General features: G+C 46.1%; 1 protein-coding gene across 1 annotated transcript in view; it reads left to right on the top strand.

Annotated features, from left to right (window-relative positions):
• The window catches only part of PLEC (plectin), a 523,889-nt gene that overhangs the window by 197,079 nt on the left and 300,495 nt on the right, over positions 1-26,315 (top strand). The window contains 12 exon segments of the mRNA XM_033935291.1: positions 3,964-4,091; positions 6,619-6,712; positions 8,079-8,233; positions 11,047-11,353; positions 12,524-12,601; positions 18,379-18,540; positions 19,767-19,871; positions 20,940-21,035; positions 21,549-21,674; positions 21,806-21,958; positions 23,722-23,876; positions 25,172-25,298. Coding sequence (XP_033791182.1) covers positions 3,964-4,091; positions 6,619-6,712; positions 8,079-8,233; positions 11,047-11,353; positions 12,524-12,601; positions 18,379-18,540; positions 19,767-19,871; positions 20,940-21,035; positions 21,549-21,674; positions 21,806-21,958; positions 23,722-23,876; positions 25,172-25,298 — 1,686 coding nt within the window.

Below are 26,315 nucleotides of genomic sequence, written 5' to 3'. Positions count from 1 at the left end.
ACCCTTTTCAATCCTATAGCCAAGAGATCAGCGTTCAGGAAATATCAGATTAGAAGAGTTTCCATACTGGGACAGACTGAAGGTCCATCAAGCCCAGTCTCCTGTTTCCAACAGTGGCCAACTTAGGTCCCAAGTACCAGACAGAAACCCAAAGAGTAGCAACATTCCAGGGCTGAGATTGTGATGTCATAAAGCCTCATTCCAAAGTGATGTCACAATGGCTGGATTGTCCTTTACTTGGCTCACATAAGAACATAAGAGTTGCCATAGTGGGACAGACTGAAGGTCCATCGAGCCCAGTCTCCTGTTCCCAACAGTGGCCAACCCAGGTCCCAAGTACCTGGCACAAACCCAAAGAGTAGCAACATTCCAGAGCTGAGATTGTGATGTCATAATGCCTAAGAGCCAACCTCAGCAGTGATGTCATAATGGCTGGACTGTCTCATACTTGGCTCACATAAGAGTTGGCATACTGGGACAGACTGAAGGTCCATCGAGCCCCGTATCCTGTTTCCAACAGTGGGAAACCCAGGGCCCAAGTACCAGACAGAAACCCAAAGAGTAGCAACATTCCAGGGCTGAGATTGTGATGTCATAATGCCTCATTCCACCAATGCCTAAGAGCCAACCTCAGTAGTGATGTCACAGTGGCTCAATTGTCCTATACTTGGCTCACATAAGAACATAAGAGTTGCCATAGTGGGACAGACTGAAGGTCCATCGAGCCCAGTATCCTGTTTCCAACACTGGCCAACCCAGGTCCCAAGTACTTGGCAAGATTCCAGAAGAGTAAAACAGATTTGATGCTGTTTATCCTAGGAATAAGCAGTGGATTTCCCCATGTATGCATAATAATCCATCTTGTTCATCTGTATAATGCACAGATGCGACTTGCTAGGATCAGGCAGTATGAAGTGAGAAGCCTTTGTCCAGGTAACCTTGACTGGGCCTGAACCAGTCCAACCAGATGACTGTTGCATATCGGCCAGGATGTGGTTACTTGTCACATGGGAGTGTCCTTTTCCTTGGTGTCTGAATCTGCTTTCAAAGTAGCATGCGTCCTCATCCTACTTAGGCACAGACTCTCCTGAGCCTTGGATTCCCACTTCTAGGCATGCCGGGAGTGACTTGATGAGCCGTAAAGCAGAGGGATGTGCCATCGGCTTCGGTGGGTGGGTATTTGCAAGCGATCACAGCAGAGGCTCTGCATACAATGCAGCCCTATTTCTTTGCCTCCCCAGCCTTTCTTTACCTCCCTTTCTGCCGTTGTCGATCTCCTGCACACAAGCTCTCAACACCTGGTTATTTGCATGATTCACTGAGGAAACAAACGGTCGGCGTCTGGGGAGGTCGCGGTACTGGCATAGCAGGGCACGTTGCAGAGCAGGAGTGAGGTGCATTGGCAAAACTTTATTGGGGGGCGGGGGTCTCCATCTAGGAATAGTAGAGGGATACTGCAGGCCAGGTACATCGGCAGAGCTATATGTGGGAAGGAGGGGTGTGCAGGTCAGGAATAAGGTGCGTTGAGTGTGGAGGGGGCAGTGTCTTGGTATTGGAACAGTGGGGTTTCTGCAAGATATGAATGAGGTACATTGGCAGGAAAACTGGAGTGTGCTGCAGAACGGAGGAAAGGGGTCCATCTCCCCATCTGCCCCCCTGAACAATGCTCTCCTCACAGGTGTCTTCCCTGGATGTCTCTTTTCCTATCTGCTCTGCTTACAGTCACTCCTTTCCCATTGGTAGCAGAGCCAATCTAATCTATTTCTTCATCACGCAAACCTAAGCAGGCTCAAGGCGACGTGCGAAGAGAAGTGAGAGGAAGCGGAGAGAGGCAGGGAAGAGAAGGGGAGGAGAAAGAGGGGGATACATTTGGGCAGGGGGTAGCGGATTCCCGGCTTATTCTGTCTTCAGCCTTAAGCACAGATGGGGGTGGGGGGGGAGAGGAGGTGATTTATTCAGGTGCTTTCTGGCCCCACCCTGCAGATTACCTGTGATCCTTTGATGCCATGGTATTTTAATAGAGGCCACTGTCATCCTACCAACATTTCAGGACACCCCAGACCCCAAAATAAAGAACGCCAGCACAAGGAATTCCAAGCTCAGCACTCTGACCCTAACAGAATCTACATATGGACCAAAACTTTTGTCCAGAAGGAAATGCTAGAACCTAACCATAAGCAGCCTAGGACAGAATCCTGACTGGCTACAGCTAAGCTCCAGAGTCGAGGAAGACCATTACTGAACACTAGAATGAGAGCCAGAGAAGTCGGTTGAAATCCTCCTGGGAACAAGTCACTTTGCCCTTGGTTGCTTAGGAAAAATCTTAGGGCTAGCTTTTCTAAAAAGGGCTAGCAGCATAGGTCCTTTTTTTTTTTTTTTTTGCAATGTTGACTGCATTACCGCATGCCAGTATGGTAATGCACTTATGCAAATGTAGCCCTTAGACTGTGAACCCTACTGCCCCCCCATAAAGCTCGCTTTGAAATAGCAAGATCCAAAGAAAGAAATTGCTAAATGCAAGGATGTAGGGGGGCAAAATGGGGTGGGATTCAAGAAAGCTCTGGATGATGGCGGAGGATCAAAAGTGTTTGGGGGGAGGATTGTTCAGGGTGAAGAAATTAGGAGACTGGATAGGCTTACTGCTGCTTCTGTTCCGTATTGCATTTTTGAGGTCGTCCGTCTCCCACCCCACCCCTAGGTTCATATTGTGACTCGCTTTTCTCTGCTTTGCAACTGATATGGGCATATTTCCTACGTCTGACTCCATTCCTTCAGATCCCTATAATGTTAGTGCAGGCTTATGCACAGGGGATGGAATTTGCACGATGGCTATGCCTGAGAACTGGTCTGTGATTACGCGGATAGGATTTATTTTATCTTAACTTAATTAAAATGACATTTATATATACTGCTGCTCTCCATTATTAGGTTTGAGGCAGGGTCAGATGATAAACCAATGTAATTCAAATATATTGAAAGCCCAGTTTTGGAAAGAAGATGAAGGTGGGGATTGAGAAATCCATTTGCGATGTGCGCCATTCCTCTCGTATTTTGCAACGGCTCTGCACATCCTATCTCCTCACGTCCAACTGGAGCAGCGATTTTGAAAAGCTGAACTTGGGGGGGGAATATGTACTTCTTCTATTCAAGAAATCCATCAAGACAAACTAACACCGCAGGAAGCATTTCAATCTCCCCCCAGATCCCACAACCTTCTAACTAAATTATCTGTCTTGTAATGACCCTGAAACAATGTCCAGATCTCCCCTGAAGGAACCTGCTCCTCTTTGTAACTCTCCTGGAAATGTCCAGACAACCTCTTGTGTAATCCGCCTTGAACCGCAAGGTAATGGCAGAATAAAAATCACTAATGTAATGTAATGCATATCTGACATTGATTCTGCCACTGACATCTAATCCCTTTTCCCCTCAACAACAAGTATATCCCCTCAGCATCTGATCCCACCTCTTAGATAGAAACATAGAAACATGATGACAGATATAGGCCAAATGGCCCATCCAGTCTGCCCATCCACAGTAACCATTATCTCTTTCTGTCTCCTGAGAGATCCCACATGCCTATCCCAGGCCCTCTTGAATTCAACAAGAGTCTCCTTGGCATCTGATTTCACCAACCCCACCCTCCCCAGAAAATTTCCACCTACCTCAGTATCTTCTTCTACCTCCTCCCCCACCCCATGGTCTCTGGTATCTAGTGAGAGCAGGAGTGATCCTCAGTTGCTTCTACTCCCTCGGTGTCCCAGGTTCCAAAATGGTATTTCTGCTAGGGAACACGCTTAACCAGCCAGGATTTCAGGATACCCGCAACAAATATGTATGAAATAGATTTGCATATGGTGGAGTAAGTGTATTCAAACCTATAGTGGACCTGAAGATGATGGAGCTGGGGTACGGTTAGAGACATCTCATTGTAATCTGATTTCCTCCCTATGTGTTGTACAGGGAGCAGTCCAGTCTGGTCTGTTGAAGGTCCCCCCTGGATATCATCCCCTGGATGTGGAGAAGGAATGGGGCAAGCTACACGTGGCTATCCTGGAGAGAGAAAAGCTTCTAAGGAGCGAGTTTGAGAGGTTAGTGAGGGAGCTGAAAAGAGGTAACTGGGGGGGGGGGGAAGGGGGGAGAAGGAAAAGACAAGAGTCTTCCCAACTGGATGAAATTGGATATAGCCTGGGTCATTGAAAGATACCCAGTGATTCTGCTTTAGGAGGCAGAACCTGTCTTGGTGAGATCTTCTCTTTTTAACAGATCCACTGATGAAGAATTGGAGTTCCCTGTGAAATGTGTGGGACTCCCCCTCCCCAACATTCTTTTTCACGGGTCTAGGTTCTAATTCTGATGTGGCAAAGTGTGGTGTGCAACCTGTGGAATGGAATGGAGTGGGCCACCTTTTCTAATTTACAGAACACAGAGGCATAAGAGCATAAGACTAGCCTTACTGAGTCAGACCAATGGTCCATCAAGCCCGGAAGCCCGTTCTCATGGTGGCCAATCCAAATCACTAGTACCTGGCCAAAACCCAAAGAGTAGCAACATTCCATGCTACCCATCCAGGGTAAGCAGTGGCTTCCCCCATGTCTTTCTCATAAACAGACTATGGACTTTTCCTCCAGGAACTTGTCCAAATCTTTCTTAAAACCAGTTACGCTATCCGCTCTTACCATAACCTCTGGCAATATGTTCCAGAGCTGAACTGAGTGAAAAAATATTTCCTCCAATTGGTTTTAAAAGTATTTCCCTGTAACTTCGAGTGTCCCCTAGTCTTTGTAATTTTTGACGGAGTGAAAAATCGATCCGCTGGTACCCGTTCTACTCCACTCAGGATTTTGTAGATTTCAATCCTATCTCCCCTCAGCCATCTCTTTCCGAAGCTGAAGAGCCCTCACCGTTTTATTCTTTCCTCATGCGAGAGGAGTTCCATTCCCTATATCATCTTTGATCGCTCGTCTTTGAACCTTTTCTAGTGCCGCTATATCTTTCTTTAGATAAGGATATCACAATTCGAGGGACCGCTGAAAAGTTCTCAGCCCAACCAAGAAGAAGCCATGAAACGTACAAGTTATTCCACACTTTTCGTGATGCTTTGTTTCAGCGAGGCAAATGCATTTAGTAAATGGGCCCAAGTAGAGTAAAATCTTGGATTGCGAGACGAGCAAAATGTTTTATTAAATTTTAAGTTGATAAATGAACGATGTCTTGCAATACAAGTACAGTATTTTCTATTAAAATTTTGGGGTTGTAGAACGAATCGTCTGCATTTCCATTATTTCTTACGCTTTGATACACGAGTGCTTTGGATTACAAGCCTATTTCCGGAACGAATTATGCTCGCAAACCAAGGGAAACCAAGCTATTGTGATGAGGCTGGCTCTTAGGATACTGGGGTGAGATGGACCTGTGGTCGGTCCCAGTATGGCAGCTCTTGTGTTCACATGGTTTTTAGCTGTTTTTTTTTGTAACCAACCTAGAATGGCGACATAATGCAGGCTAAAAAGATTTTAAATAAATAAATACTGCAGGAAAGGCAGATCCGTCAGCCAGAGGAAAACGCACGTTTCCTTCAACACTGTTAAACTAATGGCAGACTGAAGAGAGGGGTGTCCTCCGTCAACGCACACACACTGCTTCCAGGTCTCCTGTGCACAGTTTTCTGGAACAGATTGGACGGCAAAGCTGGTTGGCGTGAGATGCTTGTGGAGGCGGAGCCTGGTCTCCCAGCCCTGCTGCCCCACCCTATACACAAGCTGTTCTAAAACACTGACCCATCTGCTATTCCTGTGACTCATTTCTGCCATTCAACCGCTGTGGTTAGAAACTGGCAAAAGCACGAGTTTCCACTCTGCAAGTCAAGTTGAAAGCAAGGCAAACAAAACCCTCCAAAAGTGAGCCAGAGCAGTTAATAGGAAGCATACGGGAGTGAGTCAGCTCCGGATAGTGAGGAGAGGGGAAGGCTTACCAAGGGCGGGGCACATCTCTTTTAGTTTTTCTTCCTTTCCCAGGCTGTTGCCCTCAACCAAGCTGATTTACTCCGGGCAGGCTTGCACACATACTTAGATTTGAGATCTGGGTCGCCTGTGACACACATACAAACACACGTCCTGCCACGAGGTCCTGGGCACATATCTGGCACCCCTCACTCACACCCGGCTCTACAGTGCAGAGCACAGATCTAAAGCACCTAACTTAAAAGTCTTGCAAAGGACCAACACACACTGGCACACATTCTCCAAGGGCACAAGGACTGGCATAACGCTGCCTTCTCCGGCGTACAAAGCCTTGCGTGCACATCTTCTGCTTCAGGACGCACAGATTTCACAAAACGGCCACTTCCACTGAACAGTGTCAAGGATTCAGCCAAGGCAGGACCTTTGTCTAGGGAAATGAGAAGCCAGAGAGACCAGGAAAAGGATTGTGGTAGGAAGGCCGAAGAGAGGAGGAGACCCAGACACCTCGCCGAGGTATTCATTACTCTTTGCTACCACTCAGTGGGGATTCTGGGGAACAGCATCCTTCTGACATGTCCCAAGCTTATATCCAGGGGTCTGTCTTTAACTATGTGTAACCTGTGAAGTAACTGGTTTTTTTCCTCTCTGGTGAAAGGTTGGAGCGTCTGCAACGCATCGTCATTAAACTGCAGATGGAGTCTGGACTGTGCGAAGAGCAGTTGAACCAGGCCGATGCCCTGCTGCAGTCGGTAAGAGCCACAGGGAGAGGGGTTTGGCACTGCGGGATGTGACAGTATGCTATAGTTAAGAAGAACCATAGGGGGAAGGCTATCCAGGCTGCAGTGGAGAAACATGGCCAGGGCTAGGTATGGGACAGAACAGAAATATGTCTTAAGCAATTCGGCCTTTTCTTTGTCAGCTTCTACCTAATTCCCCCCTTCACTTCTGAGTCTCACAATTCCACTTCTTCTTATCACTAATATATCACAATTCTTATCACTAATATATCACTATTCTATCACTAATATATCACAATTCCACTTCTTGTTATCACTAATATATCACAATTCTTATCACTAATATATCACAATTCCACTTCTTCTTATCACTAATATATCACAATTCTTATCACTAATATATCACAATTCCACTTCTTCTTATCACTAATATATCACTATTCTATCACTAATATATCACAATTCCACTTCTTATCACTAATATATCACAATTCTTATCACTAATATATCACTATTCTATCACTAATATATCACAATTCCACTTCTTGTTATCACTAATATATCACAATTCTTATCACTAATATATCACAATTCCACTTCTTCTTATCACTAATATATCACTATTCTATCACTAATATATCACAATTTCACTTCTTCATATCACTAATATATCACAATTCTTATCACTAATATATCACTATTCTATCACTAATATATCACAATTCCACTTCTTGTTATCACTAATATATCTAAAAAATGTCTTGTCCCCCTTTTTACCCTGTTGGCTGTTTTTCTTCCATTTGCCTCTTTGCTTTCCTGACTATTCGAACAGCCTCTTAACTTTTAAGAGCTGGATGGGTAAGAACCGAGCAGGAGAGAGATGGGTGTATAGGATGAATGTTGAAGAGGGTTGAATAGATGTGGGAGGAGGGGGTGTAGGAATTGCTTTCCCACCCCAAGAGGAGAAGGAGGATGGTTGCACGTCAGGCCACATTCTGCTCTTCTTCTACCCAGTGAATCATGCAGCCATTAGGCCCATGGCCCGACTTTCAGCCGCTCTCCGCTTCCTCTTGGAGTGAGGATGGCGGCAAATCACCCAAGCCGCAGCTGCTGCTGCCTTCTGAATTCTGGGCAGAACCCTTTAGGGTCGGTGCAGAATTCTTCCCAACAGTAGAATTGCGCGCAATTTGCACCATTGCACTGAATTTTCCCCAAAGTATAGAATACATACGAGGCCCTAAAACAGATGTGGTAGAAGGGTGGATGAGCAGGCTAGATGTGGGAGGGGGATGGAAGATGTTGGAGGATGCATCTGTAAGTAGACAGTAGAGATGGCTACCTTTTGGGTCACGCTGCTCGTTCTTGGGTGCCACCGCAGGACATCCGTTTGCTGAACATGGGAAAGCAGCCACAGCAGTTGGCGGATATTGAGCGTGATCTGGATAAGGCTGATGGAATGATCCGTCTACTCTTCAATGATGTACAAGCTTTGAAGGATGGCCGTCATCCACAGGGCGAGCAGATGTACAGAAGGTAATGTCTCCCTTTTTTGCTTCCCCTTGAAAAGACTATCCCCCCGATATTCAACTGGCAGCGGTCATTGTTTTTTAAGCGCTGATCACTGCCAGCTAAATTACGCCTAAGTATTCAGCACTGGGCCATGTCCGGGCCCCCCTGCACTGAATAACGGGGCATAACGCCGGGTGGCCAGGTTGCCTGGAGCTTATGCATTCCTGGCTGATTTCAGCTGGGGCCTACTTAACTCTTATGCAGGCCCCAGCTGAATATCGGGCCAGGGCCTGCATATGTATTTAAAAAAAAAAGGCCCTACATCTCCTCCCACCCCCACCAAATGTTTCTTCTTGCCTCCCCCGCCTGGCCAACCCCTCCCAAAGTATAGGCAACCCCTACCAGCCCAATCAAGAATGCAGTACAGGGTACCCCAGGAGGTGCACAGGGGTGATGGAGCAAGGAGGACGGAAGAGATGCAGCACTTCGTTCTGGGGGTACGTGTCCCGCATCTTGGAAACCTCTGGCCTAGAGGACGAGGCAGCAAAGCCAGGTGCAGAGAGACCAGGCGATGAGGTCGAGGCCAGGGAAGTTATGGCCAGCATTCACATCTCCAGAATAGACTGTGCCAGCTATTTTGTAGGTAGACTCAGCACTTTGTCTAGAGGTTTCTACCGTGGCCCGGAGCGCTAAATGCTTCGGCATTCATAGAATTCCTTTGCGCGTCAGAGCAGTGTCGGAGCATTGAACGTTCCGGGCCACGGTAGAAACCTCTACCACGACTTAGTAAAAGGGGGGATAAGTTAGGCAACCAAATTGGACCTTCGTTTTACGGTGTTGCTTAGGCAGTTAAGTGCAGAATATCTAATCTAATCTAAACCTTAGGTTTGTATACCACATCATCTCTACATTCGTAAAGCTCGACACGGTTAACAAGAGTTACGGTAGAAAGGAACTCCAGTGGAGGGAAGAGGCAAAATGAAGAGAAAATTTAGAGAACTAGAATAACCAGAGAGGGAGGAGGAGTTACATTTTTGAGAATAACCAGGTTTTCAGATGTTTACGGAAGAGTTGGAGGGAGCTCAGATTCCTAAGAGGGGAGGTAAGGTTGTTCCAGAGCTGAGTGATTCTGAAAGGGAGGGAAGAACCTAGCTATCAGACTTAAGCGCATAAAGCTGGATATTGGTGCCGGTGCTCAGCACTGAATATCTGCGAAGGATGCCAGCGGCGGCTAAAAACCACTGAGGGCTGCCAGTTGAAGATTGGTTCCGGGGTCTTCTTTTTTTTTAAATTCTTTATTCATTTTAAATTTTAGATTAAGTGTTTGAGTAAAACAAAAACATATTAATTTAGATACAACACTTAATATTCTGCAATAATCCATTTTAAAAAAGTTTATCACCCTCCCACCCCTCCCTTCCATATCAGAAATATAACAGATCTATCATATAATAAAACAATTCCTAACATTTCATTCAGTTATAGAAAGACCAAACTCTATCCCCCCTCCCCCCATCTTGGACATATTCTATAAAAGGGAAAAATGGTATCTAATCATTACAATAATTTGTTAATGGCTCCCAAACATCTTGAAATTTCCTTAAATACCCCTGCTGTATAAGGTTCCGTGGTCTTAAATTTTCTTCCCTCGGCTCCGGCACAGAGGCCCACTCTGTCGTCCCTTGTTTGCTGGGGATCTTTCTGTTCAGCATAAGGTCAGCTGTCTCTAAGATTAAGAGTCCTTCCTTCCTTTGAACTTATTTGGGGAGAGGGTTTTGGTCAACATTTGTGACAAGGATCCTGGATCGCTGGGAGCTGAATAATGTCTGTTTAGGGCCAGAGCTCACAGTTCTCAAGTCTCCAACTGGACTGGTCTGGTTGCAGTGGCACAGCAAGGGTGAGAGGCTCCGCCCCATCCTCCTGCCACGTGCCCAACGCTTCCCTTCCCCCGTAACAGCATTGGCTCTTCCTCCGACGTCTCTTCCTAGGTGTGGGTCCAGGAAGTGACATCAGAAGAAGAGCCAACGCTGGCATGACAGTAAGTTGGGGGTTGCTGTTCACGCCAGGAACGTTACAGAGATATAGGGGAAGGAAGCTGGCACACACGTGTGGCGGGGGGGGGGGGGTAGAGAGGAGGACAGATGCCTGCACCCTCAACCAAGACGGCGCCCAGAGCGGACCGCCACTATCTGGCTGGACTCATAAAAAATTTTTCCCATTTCCCTTCCTCCTAGGTATTGAGAGAAACCATCTTTGCATCCTATCGTGCACATATACTTTAGACGCATGTCATTTTCTCCTTGTATATTTGCATATTCGGTGACAGGACAAAAGCGCGCGAGACACCAGCATGCCGACAGTCGAGCGCAGACAATTTGGCGCAAGACACCAGAGTGCCGCGGGGAAACTTACTTTTAAAGAGCTCCGACGGGAGGTATGGGGGGAACCCCCCACTTTACTTCATACTGTTTGCGCAGTCGTTGGGGGGGGGGAGGTGTGGGGGGTGCAACCCCCCACATTATAGAGGAAACTGAACTTTTCCCGAAAAAATCAGAAAAAGTTCCATTTCTCTATAATGGAGGGTTCCAACTCCCCCAACCCCCTCCCCCCCCCCAACGGCAGCGCGAACAGTATGAAGTAAAATGGGGGGGTGGGTTCCACACTCACACCCTGCTTCGGAGCTCTTTAAAAGTAAGTTTTCCCGCGGCGCACTGGTGTCTACGCTCGATTGTCAGCGCACTGGTGTCTCGCGCACGAATGACTATGAACCGCATATTCAGAAAAAACCAGCACTGTCGTATGTTTGATAGGTTGTCTGTGTGATTCTCCACACGCAGGGTTTACAGACTCCATGAGCGTCTGGTGGCCATTCGCACAGAGTATAACTTGCGGTTGAAGTCTGGGTCCCCACAGCTCACCCAAGTGACTCTGACCTCTCAGAGGGCACGGCCGGAGATGGACGATGCTAGCCTGCGCTATCTACAGGAGCTGCTGTTGTGGGTGGAAGAGAACCAGCGGCGCATTAACGGTGCCGAGTGGGGAGTGGATCTGCCTAGTGTGGAGTCCCATCTGGGCAGCCACCGTGGGCTCCATCAGTCCATTGACGAGTTCCGTTCGAAGATTGAGCGGGCACGAGCTGATGAGGTAAGAGTCCCCCATTTGGGAGAAAGCGTCAAGCTGTGTCTGTATTTGCTAGTTTTGTTCCAGCCACATAAAGGTCAAAGTAATGGAGTTAATTTACTTTTAGGAGCACTCAGTGAGAGGACAATCCTACAGGAAGCAGTCCGAAAGAAGCAGCTAGCATTGAAAAAGTAATCCAATAAGAAGGAGGAAGCCTAGTGGTTAGAGCTCCAGCCTCAGCACCCTGAGGTTGTGGGTTCAAATCCCTCATTGCTCCTTGTGACCCTGGGCTAATCACTTAAACCCCCTATTGCCCCAGGTACATTAGATAGAGTGTGAGCCCACCAGGACAGACAGGGACAAATGACTGAGTACTTGAATGTGAACCACTTTAGGCCAGGATCCTCAAAAACCCGTGTCAAAAAGCGACGGTCTGCTAACACAGCCGTTTTGATACCGAATCTAAAAACCCGAGACATTCTTAAAAAATCACACATGCAAATGAGGTCGTTGGATAGCAGCGAAGATTCGCTAAATTTGCATGTGCCCATCACTGGTGATAGCGATTGGCACAGGCGCAAAAAAAGTGTTGCCAACGCCGTAATAAAAACCCAACCCAACACACAAGAACAGCGGGAGGGGCCTTGAACAACCTGGGCCAATCAGAGCCTCAGGCCCCTCCCCGGGTGTCCGGGCCAATCAGAGCCTTAGAGCTCTGCCTAAGCAGAGTGTGGAATCCTTTTGAAGATCTCTCCTAGGTATTTGGGACCTGGGTTGGCCACTGTTGGAATCGGTCTGTCCCAGTATGGCAATCCTTATGTTCTTACAAATTGAGCCAGTTGTTAGTGACTCCCAGTAGAAAGTGATAGACTAATCCCACTGAAAACAGGGTCATTCAGTCAGAAGCTGTTTTCAGTGACAGGATAATCCCACAAAAAAAAGCCATTTGCAATGCCAGAGAATCCCCAGTGATATAGTAACCTGACTGGAAACAGAGTTCCGTGATAGGATCGTCCCACAGGAAGAGCGCATGACGTCAAGATAATCCCAGTGACAGATTACAGTGACTGGGTGATCCTGCTGGAAGCCATGAGTGGTGGGGAGGGGGGAGGGGGATAATTGTAGTATATGACAGGGAAGGTGTTTGAATTCTCATGACTCAAGTCATTTCTCCTGTGGTTTTGGTCTTTGCAGTCACAGCTCTCACCGGGTTCTCGGGGCTCCTATCGAGATTGCCTGGGCAAACTGGACCTACAGTATGCCAAGCTGCTGGTAAGGAGGAGTTTAACTCCATCACTGGGGAGGGGGGGGTCAATGCTGGGGCCTGCAGTAGGGGCTTGGCAGAGATAGAGTAGGACTTGTGGTGACATAATAAAAAGGGGCAACTGGACAGACTGGCAGGGTCAAGGGGATCTCATCTGCTCCTACGTAGCTCCCGAGAAATTGCACGCATGGATTTGGGAAACACACAATTACATCCTTGTTCTAGAATGTGAGCGCACGAAATCAAGTGCCATTTGCACGCTCAGATTATAAAATACTGCCAATTTTGTGCGTCAGTGCTAGCGGAAAGCGTAGCTGCTTTTAAGAAAGGTTTGGATAGTTTCCTGGAGGAAATCCATAGTCTGTGTTCTTGGAGGAAAAGTCCATAGTCTTTTATTGAGAACGACACGGGGATGCCACTGCTTGCCCTGGATCGGTAGCATGGAATGTTGCTACTCTCTGGGGATTCCAGAATATTGCTGCTCCTTGAGATTCTGAATGGAATGTTGCTACTCTTTGGGATTCTGGAATCTTGTTACTCTCTAGGATTCCGGAATCTTGCTATTCCTTGGGATTCTGTATGGAATGTTGCTACTCTTTGAAATTCTAGAATCTTGTTACTCTTTGGGATTCTGGAATCTTGTTACTCTCTAGGATTCCGGAATATCGCTACTCCTTGGGATTCTGAATGGAATGTTGCTACTCTTTGAGATTCTAGAATCTTGTTACTCTTTGGGATTCTGGAATCTTGCTATTCTTTGAGATTCTGTATGGAATGTTGCCACTCTTTGGGTTTTGGCCAAGTGCTAGGAACCTGGATTGGCCACCGTGAGAACAGGCTACTGGGTTTGATGGACCATTGGGCTGACCCAGTAAGTCTATTCTTATGTTCTTATGGGTGTTAAGAGGTATTCTGTAATCTCATGAAAATGCAAGGGGGGGTGCTGTTCGTATAGGCAGGGCTTGGGCCACTTGCTATAGGGTAGTATTAATGGCACACCAAAGTGCAGCTTATAGGCATCTGCCTTTTCACCTGCTGTAGACATGGCATGAGTGGTGGTCTGTAAATAATGGCTTATACAAGTATTCTAGGTCAGAATCTGGGTACCCACTTGTGCTTAGCATTTTGGCCCCCTTTTCTCTGGCCTTTCTATCAATTCCAAGTCCGCTTGATAGTAGAAGCTGGCAACTGCTTTGCTTTAAAAGAATTTATGTCGCTATTTGCCAGTGGCATGCGGTCAGGGCTTTCAGGGGATTCGCCCCACCCTCTGAAGGCCTTAGGGCCCTGCTCTGAAGTTGATTGGTTGAGCAGGCGACAGGCAGATGCTGCTCAGCCAATCAAATTCAGATCAGTACTGTCAGGGCCTTCAGGGGGATTCGGAGAATCCCCAGCCTAAGAGCCCTGCCCTGGCTAAGCAGGCTACCTACTCCACCAATCAAACTGCGTCAAGCACAAAGTTAACCAAAAAAATAAAAAAGCAAGGCTACAGAGCTGGGGATTCACTGAATCGTCTGAAAGCCCTCACCGCACGCCTCTGCCGTTTGCCATGTCCTGTATCGATTAGTTTCTATATCGTGGTAACCCCAGCCAGAGTGGGCCCAGAGTTCGGGGATCACTAGGCGACGGGTATAATCACGCCGAAGTCTGCAGCTGTTGTCAAATAATATTGTCAAAAGTTGCTTTTATCGTCTGCGTTTAATTCGCTCAATGTCTAAGTACTTAGAGCCAAAATCATTAAATATTTTAGTCCATTCTCTCATAATTTCTAAACTAGATTATTGTAATTCATTGCTATTAAATATTACATATAAGGAACAAAGACGACTACAAATAATACAAAATATCGCTATTAAAATAATCCATCATGGGAAAAAATATGAACATGTAACTCCCTATTTAATAGATTCACACTGGTTACCTATAAACCAAAGAATAACATACAAAATAGCTTTATTAGTATTCAAAACAATAACTACTAATGAACCACAGTTTATTGACCGTTTTCTAATTCCACACACCTCAAATCGTCTTCTCCGGTCCAATACTCAAGAGCTATTAATGGTCCCTTCACTAAAAATAATAGGAACTAGACGCCACGATATCTTCTCAGTCAAGGCGCCGCTTATCTGGAATACACTCCCCTTATACATTAGAAATATTAAAGATCTCAATTTATTTAAAATTAATTTAAAAACATTCCTCTTTAAGGCTGCATTTAACCTCTAAAAAAAAAAAAAAAATTTTATTTTCTCTCTGATAATTTAAAAATTTTTGATTTTACTTATATCCCACCCTATTGTTTTACCCTTCCCCCTCCAACTCTCTTCTCCTCTATCTAGGAAACAAAATATTGTAACTTTTTTCCCTAATGTTCTTTCCTATCCTATCCAGTTTTGTCCGTATTGTCAGATAAGAAAGCACTGTTTTTAACTTAAAATAATAATTATATTAATTTTCTTTTTTTAATGTTGTTACCCTAATTGTATTTTCTTATGTAATTCGCTTAGAAATGTTAAGCGAACCATCAAATTTAAATAAACTTGAAACTTGAACTTGAAACTTGTCTTACCGGATTAATATGAGAAACTGCAGGAAATGTCTCAAACGCTGGAGTGGGAGTGATTTAATTTTGAAAATCAAGTACTTGAAACTTTGTCAGTGGGGAGGAAGTCTGAGAACTCGAAGTCCTGAAGGTGGAGGAAGGAGAGGCATGAGCGGATCTTTCTGCACCGATAGGAGCAGCTGTGGACATAAACTTTATAAGAAGAGGAATGGCTACTGGGCTCTTTCCAATTAGTCCAAAGACACCTGAAAATTTGGCTAGTTTCAAAAATGTAAATTTCCGCTTCTCACTGTACTTCCCTTTTAATTTTTTGTAATCTCTTGTAAACCGTGTCGAGCTCCATATTTATATAAGCTTAAGGTTTAGTTTAGTGATAATTACGTCGTATAAGTCTCTGCTGAGGCCCCCATTAGAATATCGTGTCCAATTTTGGAGACCCCCCACCTTTAAAAAGATATGAAGAGGATGGAGTCAATCCAGGGGGGGCTACAAAATTGGTTAGTGGTTTTTGTCAGAGACCTTAATATCTATACTCTGGAGGAGAGAGGGGATATTTAAATATTTCCGTGGCGTTAATGTACAGGAGGTGAGTATTTTTCAAATGAAGGAACATTCTGGAAGGGGAGGGCATAGGATGACGTTAAGAGGTGATAGGCTCAGGAGTAATGTAAGAAAATACTTCTTTACAGAAAGGGTGGTAGATGCCTGGAATAGTCTCCTGGTGGAGGTGGTGGAGACGAAGACGGTATCTGAATTCAAGAACGCATGGGCCAGTTCGGCCTTTATCTAGGGCAGGGGTGCCCACACTTTTTGGGCTGGCGAGCTACTTTGAAAATGACCAAGTCAAAATGATCTACCAACAATAAAATTTTAAAAAAACACAAAGCACACTGTACGCAGAGAAAATGTTAATTATCATTTATATTCCACGGGTTTTCAAAGAGGTCAAGGCAGATGACTTTATGCAATGTCACCTCAGTAACAACTATAGAAAAATAGACAAATATACCCCCTCCCTTTTTACTAAACCGTGATAGCGTTTTTTAGCGCAGGGAGCTGCGCTGAATGCCTCGCACTGCTCTCGACGCTTATAGGCTCCCTACGCTAAAAAACGCTATTGCAGTTTAGTAAAAGGGGGCCATAGTGGAAAATATAGACAGCAGATAAAAATTCTCAAAACGGACACATTTTGATCACTAAATTGAAAATAAAATCATTTTTCCTACCTTTGTTGTCTGGTGATTTCATGAGTCTCTGGTTGCACTTTCTTCTTCTGACTGTGCATCCAATATTTCTTCCCTTCTTTCAGGCTCCTGTATGCTTCCTCTCCTCCACACCTCATTCCCTCCCCCAACTTTTTCTGTCTCTCTCCCTGCCCCCCTTCCCTTTCTTTCTTTCTCCCTGCCCTCTTCTTTCTTTCTTTCTGCCTGTCTTTCTCTCTCCATACCCCATTTCTTTCTGTCTCCCTACCCCCCTTTCTTTGTGTCTCCCTGCGCGCCCCCTTTCTTTCTTTGTCTTTTTTTCTCCCTCCCCTCCCCAAATCCGCCACCATTGGGGAACAGGCCACCGCCACCGAGTTCAGCTCTCCCTGCTTCCCGACGCCATAAAGAGGACGCAGGAATGCTGGGCCGAGCAGCCTTCCCCACCCAACATCAATTATTTTTCTTTTTTTTAATTAAAAACTTTATTGATTTTCAAAGCTAAGCTAAAACACAGTTCCATAAATTATATAGACATGAATAACAATATAAGCACTTAAATTCCACTAATAACAATGCATAAGATAAATGCCCCACCCCTCCCCTCCATCAATTTTATCAAAAAAATAATTCAAAAAGATATCCCTCCACCCACCCTCCCCATCCTAGACATGTATAAAAATGAACAAAAGATTTTTAAACCTAGATAACTATATTGAATTAACAAAGGATGTCAACGGGCCCCAAACCAAACTAAATAATTTACTATGCCCGAACATAACCGCATTCATCTTTTCGTATTTGTACCCTAAACATAAACTGGCCCACCAAAACGAACCCAACGTCGGTGAGGAAGTTCCGGGCCAGCCAGACAGTGATTGGCTGGCCCAGATCTTCCTCTCCAATGTCAGAATCGATGTTGGGTGGGGAAGGCTGCTCGGCCTGGCGCTTCTGCATTCTCTTCACGGCGTCAGGAAGCAGGTAGAACGCGAAGGCTCCGCGATCGACTCGTGTTGCTTTCGCGATCTACTGGTCGATCGCGATCGACCTTTTTGGGCTCCCCTGATCTAGGGCATAATTTGAAGGGTGGTAGACTCAAGAGTGTTAGGATATTCTTCTTTACCGAGAGGGTGGCTGATGCCTGGAATGCATTCCTGAGGGAGATAGTGGAGAGGAAAACTATGACAGTTCAAAAAAGCATGATATGATGTGTGGTGTGGCTCACTCTGGTGCGCATATGATCGAATCCAATCTAGGATTTATGGCTATGCACTCACTCCATTTGCAAACTAACAACCTCAAAAAAGCATGGGATGAACACAGAGGACCTCTACTGGTATATATTGAAGAACTAAGGCCAGTGCTGGGCAGACCTGCATGGTCTGTGTCACATATATGGCCATTCAGTTGAGGATGGGCTGGGGAAGATTTTGATGGCTGGGATGGTTAAGATGGGCTGGAGTGAGCTTTGATGGAGATGGAACCTAAGCACAGTATTGGGCAGATCTCTTGGTTTCTGACCCAGAAATATCTAAGAAAAAAAACAGTTTTTAAATTAAGGGCCTCTTTTACAAAGCCCTGTGCTAACGGCCCCGAAGCCCATAAAGATTTAAAGGGTTTCGGGGCTGTTGCCGCACGACAGCCGCTAGTGCGGCTTTGTAAAAGAGGCAGTAAGTCATTAATTTATAAAGTGGATGGTTGAGCAGACTGGAAGGACTATTCGAGTCTTTATCTGTCGTCATTTACTATGTTACTAAATCATATTTCTACTCTCCATTTAAAAAAGGAGCCCCTAAATCACAGTCCTTTTCTGTGGGTAAAACTGCTGATGTAGGTACAGTAAGTGACAGGCAAAGAAGGTTCGGGAACTCCATTAGTCCTGGAAGGTATACACAGTTATAGCTCAAGGCTGGAAGGGAACATCACAGAGCCCGGGACTGACTAGGTGTTGAATTGTACTCTGTTCTTGGGGTAGGGATCTGTCCTTTTGCTTCATTTAACCTAAGTATGCCTTTCCTTCTAGAATAGCTCCAAGTCTCGCCTGCGGCACCTGGAGAGCCTCCATGCTTTTGTGTCTGCTGCCACCAAGGAGCTTATGTGGCTGAACGACAAAGAGGAGGAAGAGGTGAACTTCGACTGGAGTGACCGCAACACCAACATGGCCGCCAAGAAGGAGAACTATTCTGTAAGCAGCATTGTTGTTGGTTGTGTTCAAAGGCTGTCAGTGCCCCATACACAGCTTTCCTTTTGCTGGCTTTAAGTGGTCTGTCTAGTGGCCACGTGTGTAATTCTAGAAGCCAGGAGATACCACACCACCAGCCGTACATGTGCCCACCGAGACCAAGAGGTGTGTGTGCACCACAGCTTCCCACAAACATTTGTGGACAGAAACGAGGGCACAAGTCTGCAAAGAAACCAAATCAAACGCACCAAACAAAAAATAGCTGAGTGCAAAAAACATTACCCAACTATTACACAGTCGGAAAGGTGAGCTTTATATTTCATCTGTGTGATTCACAGAAATCCTACTCCAAGTTGTAACCATCAATCCAAAACATTCCTTTTCTATATGCCCTCTGAAATTCAACCAGGAATATATAAGCTTGGAGGCAGTCAGCATACACTCTTCCATCCCCAACTCAGAACCTTCCACACCACCCTCCTCGGATTCCAGCAGGCTCCATTCCCTTCCTTCCTAGCCTCAAAATTCCATGGACCCCATTCCCTTTCTCCATCTCAGCATGCTATACTCCTCCGTGCCTCTCTCCAGAACATGCAACCTCTATTCCTATCCCAACTGTAAGACCTTTCTTCCCCTCTTCCTAGCCCAGTCCAAAAACTTGGCCTTCTTCCTCAATGTTTACACCTTCCCAGCTCTTCCCACACAAGTGGCAAATGGAGCCTTGCAATTGTTTTGTATGGGGCCACAAGATGGACTCTGCCGCCCTCCTCTGGCTGTAGTCATACTTGCCAGTGTCCAAGCCTCCTTTTAGCCTGCACAACAGCCATATGTAATGGTGGGGGGCACAGCCTCTTATTAACATACACACAGTCCTCTTACAGTTCTGGCAGTTTAGGGACTCAGAATCTGTCTGTAGTTGTTGGCAACTTGTACCTTCCAGTACTGTATCTGGAATTTTCTGTCATGGAGGCAGAAAATTACAGCTTTCTGAAGCACACACTGTCACTGTTTTGCTACCCAGTCTTCATAGGCTGTCTCTGCCATCTCTTACTATGGGTTTCTGTGTGATGAAGCTTCAGTCTCTCTTCTGTCTCATGGCCAGTTTCTCCTATCACTCGTACTGTGTGCCTCTTTGTGATGAAGCTGCAGAATCTTCTCTGTCTTAAGGCCTCTATGATGAAGTTGCTGTCTCTCCTTTGGTTGATGATGGAGTCTCTTCTCTCTTTCAGGGACTGATGCGAGAGCTTGAACTGAAGGAGAAGAAAATAAAAGAAATTCAGATATCAGGGGACAGGCTGCAGCGTGAGGATCATCCTGGCAAACAGACTGTGGAGGTGAGACATTCCCCAAGTAATGACAAAAGGCGAGCTCATGCCTAGTCTTTTCCATCAGACTGGATTTGCTCACTACTGTGAACAGGTGTCTTTGTGACCCTGGGCAAGGGTTACCATATGGCTCCAGAAAAAGGAGGACGGATTGAGATATCTTCTTTTTTCTGGAGCCATATGGTAACCCTACCCTGGGCAAGTCACTTAACCTCTCCATTGCCCCGATACAAAAACTTAAGATTGTGAGCCCACTGTATTCTGGTAATTCTGGTTTGGTTATACTATAGAAAGATGGTCTATCAAATCCATGATATACGCACAGACTGATGTCTGGGTCTGGTCATTGCTGTGAGCCAGTGTCTAGGTGCCTGAACCTAGTTACTGCTGTGAGCCAAGATCTTAGACCTATTCATTAGCTGCAGCTGCATCCCATTCTCATAAACTTGTAAGTCCTTCTCTAGGCAGAACATTGTAATTCTGTGAGTTCTCATGTTCAGCAGGTTTGAGTAGGGTTACCATACTTAACGATGGACCAACCTGGAAGCACAGCCCTGCCTTACTCCACCCCCAGCCCCGTTTTGTTCTGCCTCCAACATTCCCCATTTTGCCTCCAGGCACATAGAAACATAGAAAAAAGCGGCAGAAAAGGGCTATAGCCCACCAAGTCTGTTATTGAGAAAGACATGGGGAAAGCCATTGCTTGCCCTAAATTTGGTAGGATGGAATATTGCTACTCCTTGGGTTTTAGCCAGGTATTAGTGACCTGGATTGGCCACCGTGAGAACAGGCTGCTGGGCTTGATGGACCTTTGGTCTGACCCAGTAAGGCTATTCTTAGGTTCTGCTTCCAGCTTTGCCCCCAAAAAGCCATTTGTTGAAGGCCCCCCAGATGTGGCCGGAGCTCGGGACTTTCCAAAACCCAAACGAACTGCTGGGTTTTGGAAAGTCCTTTAAAAGAGGACCTGTCTGGGTTTTCCTGGACGTCTGGTAAGTCTAGGTTAGGATCCTATGGATTTCTGTGGGTTTGAGTGATGCCTAGAGAGATCTATTTCTTGCATGCATTGCTGTCTTTCAGGCTTTCCAGGCCGCTCTTCAGACCCAGTGGAGCTGGATGCTACAGCTGTGTTGCTGCATCGAGGCTCACCTGAAGGAGAACACGGCCTACTTTCAGGTAACCAGCGAAACAGATCAATAATTGCACTGAGGGATTACTGTGGGTAGCAGGGCTTAAAATGACGTGGAGAAGACTATGTCCTGATTACGAAGGACACCACCTTCAGCAGAACAGCACGGCTCACTGTGAGAGATGAAACGTGTATTATTAGGAAAGTCAGCAGCACAGCGATTGCTAATACCATGCTGAGGTACTGGTAGAGGCAGCATGTCCTTATTATGAAGGACAGCAGAGGGGCTGTTCCTAACATCATCCTGGGGCGTATGTCTTGCTTATGAAGGGGTTTTGGTAGCAGGTGTGCGTAAAACTGTGCTGGGGCATGCCGGGGAGCCGACAGGTGTTGCGTGTCCTGTTTATGAAGGACAGCAGAGTCTCCATGCTGGGTCTTTGGTAAGCAGCTGTGCACCCTGGTTATGAAAGGCAGCTGCAGGGGTGCTGAGCCGATGCAGGTCCTTGTTTCTGGTGACGAGGGAGAGGAGCTGCTGACGCTTCTCTGGCTGTTCCTCACAGTTTTTCTCAGACGTGAAGGATACCGAGGAGTACCTGAACAAGACGCAGGAGACTATGAGGAAGAAGTACCAGTGTGACCGCAGCATCACAGTAACCCGGCTGGAGGACCTGCTGCAAGACAGCATCGTAAGTCGTGTTCTTCCTTTTCTTCAATTCTGTGGTGATACATGGTTTACCTGCAGATCTGTGAAGGGTCAGGACATACCACCTCACGCTTGAGTAACTCTCACTTTTCTCTCTGCTCCTCTCTTTTGTAGGACGAGAAAGACCAGCTGACAGAATACAAAGGGCAGCTCTCGGCCCTTGCCAAGCGTGCCAAAACCATCGTCCATCTGAAGCCACGCAGTACTGCTCATCCTGTGAGAGGCAAGCTGCCCTTGCAGGCGGTCTGCGACTACAAGCAGATGGAGGTACGTGGCCTCGGTGCCCACCTAGGACTCTGCCGTGGGTAGTCACGTATGGCTCCTCTGTCAATCCTGCCCATGGCCTCGTCATCTGTGGACTTTGTACCTGCTTTATCTCGGTAATGTGTTGTACTTTCTCTGTCAGCCCCCTGGAACTTGTCTTCCCCCCCCCTCTCCTCCCTGCAGCTTGCTTTAGCCTTTGAGTTGGGGGGAGAGAAGTGTTCAGCCTCAGATTTGCCTGGCCAACTCCCTTTGAAAAGTGTCCTCATATGCATAGAGAAACATATTAACATGATGGCAGATAAAGGCCAAATGGCCCATCCAGAGCAGCCACTATCTCCTCCTCTCCCTATTGGCTAAAGCTCTTAACATTTGCATCTTTTCTTCCTATTGGCTAAGGCTCTTTATACCTGCATTGTGAGGTCATAGAGCTTTATGGTTAGAGAAACATAGAAACATGATGGCAGATAAAGACCGAATGGCCCAACCGCAGCATCCACTATCTCCTCCTCTCCCTATTGGCTAAGGCTCTTAACATTTGCATCTCCTCTTCCTATTGGCTAAGGCTCCTTACACCTGCATTGTGAGGTCATAGAGCTTTATGGTTAGAGAAACATTCTTTGTTTCTAACATGATGGCAGCTAAAGGCCAAATGGCCCATCCAGAGCATCCACTATCTCCTCCTCTCCCTATTGGCTAAGGCTCTTAACATTTGCATCTCCTCTTCCTATTGGCTAAGGCTCTTTACACCTGCATTGTGAGGTCATAGAGCTTTATGGTTAGAGAAACATAGAAACATGATGGCAGATAAAGGCCAAATGGCCACTTCAGAGCATCCACTATCTCCTCCTCTCCCTATTGGCTAAGGCTCTTAACATTTGCATCTCCTCTTCCTATTGGCTAAGGCTCTTTACACCTGCATTGTGAGGTCATAGAGCTTTATGGTTAGAGAAACATAGAAACATGATGGCAGATAAAGGCCAAATGGCCACTTCAGAGCATCCACTATCTCCTCCTCTCCCTATTGGCTAAGGCTCTTAACATTTGCATCTCCTCTTCCTATTGGCTAAGGCTCTTTACACCTGCATTGTGAGGTCATAGAGCTTTATGGTTAGAGAAACATAGAAACATGATGGCAGATAAATGCCAAATGGCCACTTCAGAGCATCCACTATCTCCTCCTCTCCCTATTGGCTAAGGCTCGTAATATTTGCATCTCCTCTTCCTATTGGCTAAGGCTCTTTACACCTGCATTGTGAGGCCATAGAGCAGGGGTAGGGAACTCCAGTCTGGTTTTCAGGATTTCCCCAATGAATATGCATTAAAGCAGTGCATGCAAATAGATCTCATGCATATTCATTGGGGAAAATCCTGAAAACCCGACTGGATTGCGGCTCTCGAGGAAGGACTTTGACATCCCTGGTGTAGATCATGATTTGCTCTGAGAGAGCTACTGTGGATGGCGCTCGTTTCAGCTCCAGTGTGCCATATCAATCCACACGCTGTGTCACGGAGTACGGCGCAGTTTGTCATGCGAGGTTGTCGCCTAACCCGCAGTGCTCCGGTATCTGCGTGGGCCTTTATATGTCGTACGCAAGGGGAGTGTGTGTACCTGTCCGCCTGCGTCTTTGGAGGTCCTGCATTTGCCTGGATCATGAAGGCAGGCGAGAGGTAATATTTGCCTACGATTGGGGGGGTCTGGCATGTCCACATGTGTTGGTGTGTCGGTGCCTTCATGTAGTGGTTAAATCTGCCTCTGCTTCTTCCAGATCACAGTGCACAAGGGAGACGAGTGTTTGCTACTTAACAACTCTCAGCCTTATAAGTGGAAGGTCTTGAATGCCTCAGGGAGTGAGTCAATCGTCCCCTCCGTCTGCTTCCTCATCCCCCCTCCAAACAAGGAAGCTCTGGACGCTGTCAGCAGGTAAGAGGAAACCCTCCCCCCCCCCCCCCCCAATATACACTCAAATATATTTTTATTTAAGTATTTATATACCACTTGTAGCCTAAGTGGTTTACATTCAGGTACTCCAGCATTTTCCCTGCCTGTCCTGGTGAACTCACAATCTATCTAATTTACCTGGGGCAATGGGGGGATTAAGTGACTTGCCCAGGGTCAAAAGGAGCAGCATGGATTTGAACCCACAACCTCAGGGTGCCGAGGCTGTAGCTTTAACCACTGCACCACTCTAGAAATCAAAATGTAGCAAAAGGGATCCAAGTGTAGGACAATCCAGCCATTGTGACATCACTGATGAGGTTGGCTCTTATTGGTGGAATGAGGCATTATGACGTCACAATACCAGCTCTGGTAATCAGAGGCTGAAACTTTTCACACTATTTATTCAATTGTCTATACTGTTCTCCCAAAGGAGCTCAGAACGGTTTACATGAATTTATTCAGGTACTCAAGCGTTTTTCCCTGTCTGTCCTGGTGGGCTCACAGTCTGTCTAATGTACCTGGGGCATTGGAGGGATTAAATTCATGTAAATGAGCTCCCCTGGGAGAAGAGTAGAGAAAATTGAATGAATGAAAATGTTATGACCACCTACATGAGCCATGGAACTGTGTCCGTCCCATTCACGCTGAACAGTTAAAAATATCCAGGCTCCCCCCACCCCTTATGTCTCCCCCATGCATGCAGAACTTGGCTCATATAACCTCCCCTGGAAGCCTGTTTCAGGTGTCCATCACTACCTCAGTTCTAAAGTATTGTTTCCCATATTTATTTTATTTCAATTGCTAGTAGACAATATCTCCACGTACATAATACTTGAAAACAGTAGTAAAGAGAGACAAAACATCAGAGTTTAGATTCACAGTTAATCTTCGATCAGGACAAGTCAGACCCTATAAAAAAGTGTCCCTTCAGGCACATGAGGTATTTTTCAGTCCAAGGACTGGGTTGAAAACCCCTAACATAGATGAAAGACTCCTTAATTTACTTACAGAGTTGCAGACAGCCCACGCTAACGTTTGCATCAGCCTCAAGCAAATGTAAGACTAAGGCCCGGATTCTCAAAACAGTCCTGGAGGGGGTCACAGTCTCTGTTTCCGCCCGAGGCAGTGGACAAATAAGGGACTTGCCCAAGATCACAGGCGGCTGCAGTGGGATTGGAACTGGGCTCCCCTGGTTCTGAGCCTCCTCCTTCTCTAACGATTGCATCTCTTGTTCGCTGACCACTGAATTGATTTGCGGTTTCCCCTCTGCTTCGTAGGTTGGAAAGCAGTCACCAGACGCTGGTGACAATTTGGCATCGCCTGCACGTGGACATGAAAAGCTTGCTCTCCTGGCAGTACCTGATCCGAGATATCCAGCAGATCCAGTCCTGGTCCCTTATCATGGTGAGCCTCGTGCACACGTCTACTCTAGCGTGAACCTGAGCTCTTCGGCAAATATTGGAAATGCTCTCGCTTTGCTTCTGTGCCACCTAGGGCCAAATTCGCAATGCAGCGCTTGAAGTCAGGTGGGGGTAGCTGCCCTATTCACCCCTAACTTACCCCCCTTTTTGCAAAACCGTAGTAGCACCAGCCCTGGCGGTAACAGCTCTGACACCGCTACGGTTTTGTAGAAGGGGGGTTAATTGGGTTTAAGTAGTGTGATAATTATCGTGCCATTAAAACTCAATTAAAAATTCATTTTATTTTTTTTCTTCTAGAATTTTGTGGTATGGACCTTTGACTGTATACTTACCTGATCTCTTTCTGTCTTATTCATAGTGATCTTCAGTATGTTTATTATGAGCACTCATTTTGTTGCTGTATTTACCGATTTGATAGCTCTCTGTTTGATTTCGTATGATTATTATCAGAAATATTTATTTCTGACATTGTACACACTTGTCACTCATCATTTCATGTTTCTTATCATTATTGATGGCTGATGTTTTCATATATACCTGTTGTATCGTATTATTGCTTATTTTCTGTAGCCCGCTCTCCATTGTTATGCAATGTGATATACTTGATGGTGTCCTTCTCTCTCGATTTCTTCCGTAGTTTATTTTTTCGGAAGCTTCTCTTACATTTCTGTAACTCTATTGTTTATAAAACCAATAAAATTACTGGAACTAAAAAAAAAAAAAAATTCATTTTAAAAAAAGTCCCCGCTATGCGGCCTTCTTGACCAGTGCCTTGGTCCATGACGCCTAGCGATGCCAAAGGCCGGCAGTGGGCATGGTTAGGGACGGTGCTGGCCTTCGGGGTCACTAGGCGATGCTGGCCACGATTCATGAAAGACCCTATGCGCCAGAAATGTCAGCCCGTCAAAACCCTGGCCTATATTTCTAGCGCCTAGGGTCCTCCAAGGTTCTGGAATGCCCAATTCTATATGCATCGCCTGTCAGTGATTGACACGAGAAG

The sequence above is a fragment of the Geotrypetes seraphini genome, chromosome 2, assembly GCF_902459505.1.
Source record: "Geotrypetes seraphini chromosome 2, aGeoSer1.1, whole genome shotgun sequence".
In the NCBI taxonomy this organism is placed as follows: domain Eukaryota; kingdom Metazoa; phylum Chordata; class Amphibia; order Gymnophiona; family Dermophiidae; genus Geotrypetes; species Geotrypetes seraphini.
Note: the sequence above shows the minus strand (reverse complement) of the source record. Positions and strands in the feature narration are given on the sequence as shown.